General features: G+C 38.7%; 1 protein-coding gene across 1 annotated transcript; it reads left to right on the top strand.

The window, feature by feature from the left end:
* The first annotated feature begins 365 nt into the window (after positions 1–365).
* On the top strand, positions 366–11,230 carry LOC117415106 (ankyrin repeat and SOCS box protein 13-like). Its single transcript, XM_034025078.3, has 6 exons — positions 366–495; positions 6,898–7,085; positions 7,231–7,381; positions 7,599–7,733; positions 8,086–8,277; positions 9,418–11,230. The coding sequence occupies exons 1-6, from the start codon at positions 453–455 to the stop codon at positions 9,543–9,545; spliced, it is 837 nt and encodes a 278-aa protein (XP_033880969.3). The 5' UTR covers positions 366–452; the 3' UTR covers positions 9,546–11,230.
* Positions 11,231–11,443: the final 213 nt, after the last annotated feature.

An 11,443-nucleotide genomic window follows, 5' to 3' on the forward strand; every position in this document is an offset into this window, starting at 1 on the left:
ATTACGATGGTATAAAAAGACACTTGAGGCAGTGTGGTCCAGTGGTTAAAGAAAAAGGGCTTGTAACCAGGTGGTCCCTGGTTCAAATCCCGGCTAAGCCACTGACTCACTGTGACCTTGAGCAAGTCACTTAACCTCTTTGTGCTCCTTCTTTCGGGTGAGACGTTGTTGTAAGTGACTCTGTAGCTGACACATCCTAGTCTCTGTAAGTAGCCGTGAAAGGCATCTGCTAAATAAACAAATAATAATATCCTATAACGCATGCCAGTAGAACTACACATGTATTTTAAACGAACTACAAATCCCACAAATCTGTTACCGCCTAAATCTTTGCATTGGACGCACGAAGCTAAACACGTGAGACTAGCTGAAACACCAAACATTTTCTGACAGCTGTGCCGGTCCACCTGTACGGGACACGTTTTTCTCGTCATATCTTCAACGTTTGTAGAATGGCAAGACCGACTGCTAGATTGCGCAATACAGGAGACTTTGGTGAGTTTTAACTAATTGAAAAAAAAAAAAAAAAACTGCTCAAACTGAGCAACCAGAAAGAATGCAGATACAGTGTCAACAGATTCCGTATGTATGGATCGCAGTACATCTTGTTTGATCAAAAATCCTGAGATTATTTTTAGGAAATGCAGCGTTTCTCTCTCCCTTTTTTAAATTTATATAAATTATTTTTTGAAACTATGTAATTATCATTTAGAATATTATAATATTCAATGTACTGTCGATTTCAAATGTAAAATTGTGCTGAAATCAATACTAACAAGTAACATAATGATATAAGGATCATTATTACTCACACAGTGAACATAAACTGTGTAAAATGGTCACATGAGCATCTTTCGTTGACGGCAACAAGACAAGAGAGTGGGACTTGTGTTGCCTGTGTTGCCTGTGGTACGCTGTGCTGTCAACAACCCGGCATTTCTGACGTTACACCAGCAACGCTTAGTAGGACACTGTTCTATTTTGCTGACGACACGACAACAAACCCACTACTAGCTGATCATATGTGATAGTAATGTCATGTCACATGGTAAACAAATTGCTTACGCTTTGATATTAAGAACACGGCGTCGGTAACTCACGTTTGAAAATGAAAGCATAATATGATGTGATGTGTAGGCTGGGCTATTTGAAATGATACAGCAGTTGCACTCAGCTACGGTAGCCGAGAAGTGCAAAGAGGAAGCAAATCAACTCCCGAGACGAGTCTGCAACCAGAGGACTGAAACGGGGTGGTACTCGGACTTGGCAACTGCATGCTTTGCGGCAGCAGTTGTTCTTTGCGGTTCAGCCTTAGATGAATAATTATGGGCGTTCCTGCATAAATTCGCAAGAATGAGTTGGAGATAGTGCAGATCAGGGTGCTCAAATATTATAATGAAATGTACTAAAGCTCCCGGCAATTGCGACACATACAGTTGCATCAATTTGTTAAGAACTTTTGAAACATGTTTTATACAGTCGCAATTGTTGCTGGCATTTCCCAGTCCGCTTTACTGGTGTGTTGCCAGTTGTGCTCAATGCATTCTGAGGCGAACACCCATGTACCTAATTTTCACTAAAGTCAGGGTGTAATTACAAGCCTTGAAAACACATTTCTATGACATTTCTGGTTTCCCCAACGAGTTGGGATCAATAGACTGCACACATGTGCTGCTAACATGGACCACCTATTTTGTGTTAATTGTATAGGCTACTAAGTAGGCCAAGTTAAAAAAACAAAACAAAAAAAAAACACTATAAAATCATTTAGTTTCAGTTTAAAATAATCTTTTATTTGCATTGTACACCAATGTGTACCAGTAGCCTACAGGCTAAAATAAAAAGAAAGTGCTCTCTAGGTATACATTTGATTTTACTACTGTACTGTATACTGTATAGTATGTCATTGACTGCATAAAAATATATTTTATTTTTATTTTTTATTGATTGATATTTATTATTAGGGGAGACCTAATAATAAATATGCAAGGGATGTTTTGAAACAGTGTTGATGAAGATTATTATTATTATTTAAATCCAGATGACGGCACATGATTGCAGTGGGAATGTCATATGGTAATATGCATATCACTGTGTGCATTATTACATATTATTATAGTTATCCATATCACACTGTATGACATTTCCCAAATAATAATGCATCTCAGTAGCTGAAAAAAGAAGCATATGAGGAACATATCAAAGCTGCAGAGATACCCCTCTCGAATTTTGCACTACTTTGAGATATGCGCATGCGGCATTGCTTCGCTGAAGTTTGTCTGTGTGAATGTACATTTTGGACGTGAAGAAAAATCTAAATCAAATCCATATTTGGTGTGACCACCCTTTGCCTTCAAAATAGCATCAATTCTTCTAGGTACACTTGCACAAAGTCAGGGATTTTGTAGACATATAGTCAGGTGTATGATTAAACAATTATACCAAACAGGTGCTAATGATCATGAATTCAATATCTAGGTTGAAACACAATCATTAATTGAAACAGAAACAGCTGTGTAGGAGGAATAAAACTGGGTGAGGAACAGCCAAACTCAGCTAACAAGGTGAGGTTGCTGAAGACAGTTTACTGTCAAAAGTAATACACCATGGCAAGACTGAGCACAGCAACAAGACACAAGGTAGTTATACTGCATCAGCAAGGTCTCTCCCAGGCAGAAATTTCAAGGCAGACAGGGGTTTCCAGATGTGCTGTCCAAGCTCTTGTGAAGAAGCACAAAGAGAAACGGGCAACGTTGAGGACCGTAGACGCATTGGTCGGCCAAGGAATCGGAAGATGTCCAGCAGTGCCAACAGCTCAGAATTGGCAGAAAACAGTGGGACCCTGGTACACCCATCTACTGTCCGGAGAAGTCTGGTCAGAAGTGGCCTTCATGGAAGACTTGCGGCCAAAAAGCCATACCTCCGTCGTGGAAACAAGGCCAAGCGACTCAACTATGCACGAAAACACAGGAACTGGGGTGCAGAAAAATGGCAGCAGGTGCTCTGGACTGATGAGTCAGAATTTGAAATATTTGGCTGTAGCAGAAGGCAGTTTGTTCGCCGAAGGGCTGGAGAGCGGTACACGAATGAGTGTCTGCAGGCAACAGTGAAGCATGGTGGAGGTTCCTTGCAAGTTTGGGGCTGCATTTCTGCAAATGGAGTTGGGGATTTGGTCAGAATTAATGGTCTCCTCAATGCTGAGAAGTACAGGCAGATACTTATCCATCATGCAATACCATCAGGGAGGCATCTGATTGGCCCCAAATTTATTCTGCAGCATGACAACGACCCCAAACATACAGCGAAAGTCATTAAGAACTATCTTCAGCGTAAAGAAGAACAAGGAGTCCTGGAAGTGATGGTATGGCCCCCACAGAGCCCTGATCTCAACATCATCGAGTCTGTCTGGGATTACATGAAGAGAGAGAAGCAACTGAGGCTGCCTAAATCCACAGAAGAACTGTGGTTAGTTCTCCAAGATGTTTGGGCCAACCTACCTGCCGAGTTCCTTCAAAAACTGTGTGCAAGTGTACCTAGAAGAATTGATGCTGTTTTGAAGGCAAAGTGTGGTCACACCAAATATTGATTTGATGTAGATTTTTCTTCTGTTCACTCACTTTGCATTTTGTTAATTGATAAATATAAACTATTAACATGTCTATTTTTGAAAGCATTCTTACTTTACAGCATTTTTTCACACCTGCCTAAAACTTTTGCACAGTACTATATATATATATATTATTATACACACATACATACAGTGCCTTGCGAAAGTATTCGGCCCCCTTGAACTTTGCGACCTTTTGCCACATTTCAGGCTTCAAACATAAAGATATGAAACTGTAATTTTTTGTGAAGAATCAACAACAAGTGGGACACAATCATGAAGTGGAACGAAATTTATTGGATATTTCAAACTTTTTTAACAAATAAAAAACTGAAAAATTGGGCGTGCAAAATTATTCAGCCCCTTTACTTTCAGTGCAGCAAACTCTCTCCAGAAGTTCAGTGAGGATCTCTGAATGATCCAATGTTGACCTAAATGACTAATGATGATAAATAGAATCCACCTGTGTGTAATCAAGTCTCCGTATAAATGCACCTGCACTGTGATAGTCTCAGAGGTCCGTTTAAAGCGCAGAGAGCATCATGAAGAACAAGGAACACACCAGGCAGGTCCGAGATACTGTTGTGGAGAAGTTTAAAGCCGGATTTGGATACAAAAAGATTTCCCAAGCTTTAAACATCCCAAGGAGCACTGTGCAAGCGATAATATTGAAATGGAAGGAGTATCAGACCACTGCAAATCTACCAAGACCTGGCCGTCCCTCTAAACTTTCAGCTCATACAAGGAGAAGACTGATCAGAGATGCAGCCAAGAGGCCCATGATCACTCTGGATGAACTGCAGAGATCTACAGCTGAGGTGGGAGACTCTGTCCATAGGACAACAATCAGTCGTATACTGCACAAATCTGGCCTTTATGGAAGAGTGGCAAGAAGAAAGCCATTTCTTAAAGATATCCATAAAAAGTGTCGTTTACAGTTTGCCACAAGCCACCTGGGAGACACACCAAACATGTGGAAGAAGGTGCTCTGGTCAGATGAAACCAAAATCGAACTTTTTGGCAACAATGCAAAACGTTATATTTGGCGTAAAAGCAACACAGCTCATCACCCTGAACACACCATCCCCACTGTCAAACATGGTGGTGGCAGCATCATGGTTTGGGCCTGCTTTTCTTCAGCAGGGACAGGGAAGATGGTTAAAATTGATGGGAAGATGGATGAAGCCAAATACAGGACCATTCTGGAAGAAAACCTGATGGAGTCTGCAAAAGACCTGAGACTGGGACGGAGATTTGTCTTCCAACAAGACAATGATCCAAAACATAAAGCAAAATCTACAATGGAATGGTTCACAAATAAACATATCCAGGTGTTAGAATGGCCAAGTCAAAGTCCAGACCTGAATCCAATCGAGAATCTGTGGAAAGAACTGAAAACTGCTGTTCACAAATGCTCTCCATCCAACCTCACTGAGCTTGAGCTGTTTTGCAAGGAGGAATGGGCAAAAATTTCAGTCTCTCGATGTGCAAAACTGATAGAGACATACCCCAAGCGACTTACAGCTGTAATCGCAGCAAAAGGTGGCGCTACAAAGTATTAACTTAAGGGGGCTGAATAATTTTGCACGCCCAATTTTTCAGTTTTTTATTTGTTAAAAAAGTTTGAAATATCCAATAAATTTCGTTCCACTTCATGATTGTGTCCCACTTGTTGTTGATTCTTCACAAAAAATTACAGTTTCATATCTTTATGTTTGAAGCCTGAAATGTGGCAAAAGGTCGCAAAGTTCAAGGGGGCCGAATACTTTCGCAAGGCACTGTACATTTCTTTCCACACAGCAGAAGGGCTTTTCAGTCAATTAAAACCTTTTGTGTACATCCAAATGTACACAATTTTTGTACACTGCAGTTATAGCTCCTTCAAACTTATATGTACCTCCTTCAAATATACATTGTAGCGGTGCGTGCAGGCAGACCGGCTTTGTCTGTGGCTGTATTGCATTCCGGAATTGTTAACTTGTGGGACTTGATTGCTTGCATCATGCAGCAAGATGCTGAGATTTCACGCTGGATCAGAGTCTGCACGGGGTCACCAGGTGCTTTTCACATGAACCCTGTGCGACTGTACAGGACTCTGATTGGGTGAGGAACGTTCTAATCTGTTACACTGATGTTAGTTAAAGGTCAGTGGGCACTGATTGGTAGAAACCTCACATATTTTTAACTGTGTTTCTGTGGGTGCGTTCACGGAGATCATTCTGCACAGATTCTGTGCAGAATCTGACCAATTTAGCCAATGAACTTCTATGAACTGGTCAGATTCTGCACAGAATCAGCGCATAATGATCTCTGTGAACGCACCCAATGTCTGTGTCTGAGGGGCTATTAAAGAGAGTGCAGCAGGTGTGTGAGTGTGTCTGGATTCAGAGAGTGGAGAATCGGGTGCTGTGAGCTGTGTTACTTGCTGTGAACTAGTTGCTGCAAATAAAGTTGCTGCAAATAAATCTTTTTCTGATAGCATTTACATCCAGTGCTGCAATATATATACGTGTCTATGTTACTATGTTTCATTACTGTACAGTATTTATTATGCTAAATATATTGGACTATGCATCAAACTTATCATACTGCTATTCACAATTCAGTTACTGTGGTGCAATATACTGCTAAAGACTATGGCTTACTACTAATACTGTACTCGTATTACTATTACGCATGTAGTGTATGGAAAAAAGGCAAAGGTTGTATACGTTTAGATGATTTTAAATGCGTCTATCTTTAATTTTAGTCTCCTAAATACATATTTCAAAATTACATGAGTCGTCTGAGGCTAGATGTAGCGCATATTTCAGACACATATTATATCAATGAAAAGTAGGCCTAATAGCAGAACGGAAAGTAATAACCCCCCCCCCATTTTATGCTTCTTAAAGATTGGCAAGAGTGACCGGAAATGGGGCGTGGCTGGGTTTCGCTTTTTTGGGGCTTGTTAAGAACAAGGTCAATTTTTACAGACATGAAAAACGAGAATCAATTTTTGTTTTTGTTTTCTGGTTTTAAATATGAAATGAAAAAAATAAAAGATTTGGGGTTGTATGATCATTTCTGCTATTGCTTGCAATCAAATACTTGAAAAAAATGATACTTAAACAAATAATAATCAATTTATCAATAGTAAAAGTAAAATACTTAAATAAATGTGTAAATCTACCACACCTGGACAATCCATCTAATTTTGAATCAATGATTGTAATTACAATATATATTTTAGTTGATCAGAACTGTCAATTATTTGAGCCTCTAATACATGTGCATTCATTTTTACACAGGGTTTTGGGTCGATCGGAATGCTTTGTATGAAGCAGCCAGCCATGGCCATGTTCTTGAACTAAAACAGCTAATTGAAAATGGAGCATGCGTGAATGTAGTTACTGCAGATTCAATAACCCCACTTCATGGGGCAAGCCTTAAAGGTCAGACAGAGTGTGTGAAATTACTGCTGGCTGCAGGAGCCCAGGTAAGCATATGTATTTGTGTGTGCCCTGTGCTGTTGTTGTTTGTCTTGGGTTAACATTCACTGCAAAAACAAGAAACACAAAATGATGTTTCAAGCATTGCTTACTGTTCTGACATAAAGCGTCTGCACTAACACTGTTTTTTAGGTAGATGCAAGAGATATTGACGGTAGCACTCCTCTGTGTGATGCCTGCGCTTCTGGAAGCATAGAGTGTATCAATGTACTCTTAGAACATGGAGCACAAATAAACCCTCCCCTGTACACAGCATCACCCCTGCACGAGGCATGCATGAGAGGTAAGTTCAAATGCTGAAAGAAATTATCACTGCCAGTTTCTCCAGCCTTCCCTTTTGAATTATAAGGTATGCTAGACAAAACACATTTCAAACTAAACAAAGACAGTAAAAACAGGATGGTGCCACTATTAATCGATGTAGGCTTGGACACAGTTCATTTTTTTTTGTCCTACATCATTAAAGCAGAGATTTGTCATGATATCATTTCATTTTTCAGGTAATTCAGAGTGTGTGAGGCTTTTAATATCACAGGGGGCTCTGCTAGAGGCCCATGACTGCCACTTTGGGACTCCACTACATGCAGCATGTGCTGGAAATTATATCAAATGTGTGAAATTGTTACTAAATGCAGGTACTGGTTATGTTTTTATGAAGAAATAAATATTTGCCATATTCTAGTGTATATTTGGTTGTCACACTTGAAGTTCTTAAAGAAATTAAAACTAGTAAATACTGAACCAGAGATTGGGTTCTAGTCTATAGACTCAAGATTCACTTTTTAATTAACAGATTATTTTACATACATCTTGTTTATTTGCAAACAATGCTAAATTTTGTAAAAGGTGTACATTTAAACTTGACAGCCCTTATTTTAAGAATTTTCAGCATATCATTGTTGCACAAATTAGCATGAAAGAATCATAGCATGAATTTGATTATGTAAAAAAAAAGAAGACATGAAATCATTTAATTTGCTTTACAAGGTGCAAATGTGAACGCAGCAAAGCTACACGAGACGGCCCTTCATCATGCAGCCAAAGTAAATAATGTGGACTTGATAGAAATGCTGGTTGAATTTGGAGGGAACGTCTATGCCAGAGATACCCGTGGTAAAAAGCCAATTGACTACACCCGAGCTGGCTCTCCTCCATCACTGTGCCTGCACTTCTATGAAAGTAGGTTTGCTTTTGGTATAGTGGAGCACATTCACCCAACTTGCACATGGACTTTATTTAGGATACTGTAATGTTTTAATGCACAAGTTAGTCATTTATAAGTTCAGTACAGTAGAACCTGTCATATCCGATTCTGTAAGTTAAGATACCCTCTATTTACCGATGGACTCTAGCACGTGTGCTACCAACTGAATGGTACTGATGGAAGCTGATCAATGTACATTATATTATGTGTCTACAACAGTAAATTCAGCTCTTAGCAGGACGGAATGAATTCAGTTGCAGATAAAAATAAAAAAAAAATGATAAAAAGACGGCGTGTTTTACATGCTGTCACTTCATGTAAGTGCCCAGTTTAACGATGTTAAATAAAAGGAAGCAAGGGATTAATGTAATTACTGTACCGTTACAAAGCTGCAACAGGATTTCCTCGCCCATCTCCAAAGCCAGTTTGTGTTTGTGTGCACGGCTTCACGCTGCTTTCTTGTTGTTTCTGTCTCGGGTTACACAGTCGGATTACTTTGGCATAGACTGAGAAAGCACACTAAGAAATATTTTGGAATGCTGTTTTGTAAATTGCCAAATACAGTGTTACAGTGCTTTATTTTTCAATAATTTTCTCAGATTTTCTTTGTATATTACACATCCAGTATCGTACTTTGGTGTTTTAGACACGCTGCCGCACCTGACATTGTTCATTTATAATGCCCCCACGTTAATAAAACAACTACAATGTAGTATAACAACTCCCTCTGAGATACAATATTTTCACATATCTGATGGACACCTGGAACCAATTCAATTGGATATGACAGGTTCTAATGTATATATTAGCTTCAATTTATTCTTTGACCACTAGGTGGCGCTTGCAAGCCTTATTTTACAATACATGCCCATGTATTTGGAATAGACTATTTAGTTTATTTTAAATGAAAACATGCAGTTCAGTCATGATGAGGCATTGTCACAGCTAGCTTTTAGTTATTTTTTCAGCAGTGCCTTTTATAGCTTTTACAGATTATATAAGATCACAGCCTCCAGCCCAAGGCTGGCAAATATAACCTATACATATGTGGTTGTGTATTGTATTAGCGTTCTATATGGAATGATTACTTTTATTGTCTCCTCCTCTGATTCCAGCAACGCCTCTGAGTTTGCAGCAGCAGTGCAGGGTCTTTCTGAGGAAAGCCCTGGGGACCAGAGCATTGGAAGTAGTGTCGAAGTTACACATCCCTCCTGGAATCATCAACTACCTCTCGTATCAATGAGCAGAAAGAAAAGGGGTGGAGAAGCAATATACTTGAACATTGATGCAATATCATTTTTCAAAGCAAAACACTCATTCCTGTCTGGAATAGTGTATGTAGGTCAGCCACATTTCAACCTCACATGTTTGTGAACAGTGATGGTATGCCATAAGCAGTCTGTCTGCCTGTGTATACCATGGTACAACAAAGAAGTCTCAGCCCACTCCCCAGGGTCGTAAAGCCGTCACACACCCAGCTATCCACCCATGAGTACCATGTTTAGATAAGTAATTTAAACTCCTCACTTGGATCCATATTCCAGAGCACTGTATCACTCTATGTTTATTTTACTGTAAGCATAGGGCCTCTGTTAGACAGCACACTCAGTGTTATTGTAATCAGAACACATAATGTAAACATAACTTTATAAAGGCTGTGAGGATTGGGAGTTGATGATGTTTTTTTTTTTTAATTTTAGTTATTAATTCCCCCTTTAGGTATGCAGGTTATATCCGGAGTTGCCACTAATGTAATTGTGTTTAAGTTGTGTAGGGAGTGTTTGGCAGCTAATTCCACACCTGGCCTTTGTAAGAGCCAAATAAATGTTTTACTGGCAAAATAATAGCAATAGCAGCAGTGTTCCATTTATTTAAAACTACGGCAACAGCTGACACAAATGGATTGCTTGGTCAATCGATTAATCAATCAATATTTAATTTATATAATTTCAAAGACAATCTCCAGGAATTGCTTGTCACGAGGAGTTCCTTTAATATATAACTAATGACGGGATAGCACAGAGAATGTAGACACTGAACTTCCATTAAAGTGCCCAGTTAAAGTGCTGCTATAGACCATGTTTATATTAATTGTCCCATGGTAACCATTCATTATGGTGTGCCGTTTTAGTTTTGTTACTCCACATTGTATTACTTGTCTGCGCTTTTCCTCTTTATTAAACACGATGCACAAGAGGGGAGTTTTCTTATGGATGCAGTTGTTTCACAAGCTAATAACCAATATACAGTGTTACCATGGAATACAGTAGCAAAACTACAAAAGAGAAGAGCATAATAGACCCTTATATATCAAGTTAAAATGTGAGAAAATTGCACATTTACATTTAGATCCTTGCTTCAAAAACAGAGCGGATGCTGTACTTTGGGCACTTCTGAGTTAAACGTTGATGTTTACAGCATCAAGTTGTGAAATTTATGATGATTGAACATTTTTAAATGTAATGTTTTTTGGGTTTTTTTTCTGTTTCACTTTTAAACCCTGAAGAAGGAAATGTTTATATTGCATTAATCTAGAACTGAATAGTTGCTGTAACCTAGGTTATGAGGACATTCATTACATCTAGCTTTTCCAGGGGTTTAAAATAAATGATACAATTTTAACTACAAAGTTGCAAATACGGAGCATGAGATTGTAGACAGTTGTGTATCAAGGCAGTTGTGTAGATTGCATCCCCTAACCATATGCATATTTGTCATTAATTTATCAATTAATGTATTTATTGATCAAAGTTTAAGTGTGGTGATGTCACAGTATTTCTTTCCTCCCCTTATATTTACTGTATTACCCAGACATCAATGTGCACTATAACAAACAGTTAAATCCAGCATTTAAACATTAACGTAGTGCTAATCTTTTGAACAGAAAACATTGATCAAAGCTTTAATTTCATATACAGCTTTAATTTCATATATATATATATATATATATATATATATATATATATATATATATATATATATATATATATAGACACACACACACACACGCACACACACACACATATGTCAGATGTTAAGCTAAACGTGCACCAATGTGTATTATTTGGGAGCTGAATTGCAATAAAGTCTCCCTTGGCTGGCCTTACAGGAGGGGAACACCCATCTTCACATCCTTACCAT

This window comes from Acipenser ruthenus, chromosome 7 (assembly GCF_902713425.1).
Source record: "Acipenser ruthenus chromosome 7, fAciRut3.2 maternal haplotype, whole genome shotgun sequence".
In the NCBI taxonomy this organism is placed as follows: Eukaryota; Metazoa; Chordata; class Actinopteri; order Acipenseriformes; family Acipenseridae; genus Acipenser; species Acipenser ruthenus.

Coding starts and splice junctions, on each gene's coding strand:
- LOC117415106 (XM_034025078.3), top strand. CDS start 453: ATGGCAAGACCGACTGCTAGATTGCGCAATACAGGAGACTTTG. Junction 496..6,897: donor GCGCAATACAGGAGACTTTG/GTGAGTTTTAAC, acceptor ATTTTTACACAG/GGTTTTGGGTCGATCGGAAT. Junction 8,278..9,417: donor GTGCCTGCACTTCTATGAAA/GTAGGTTTGCTT, acceptor CTCTGATTCCAG/CAACGCCTCTGAGTTTGCAG.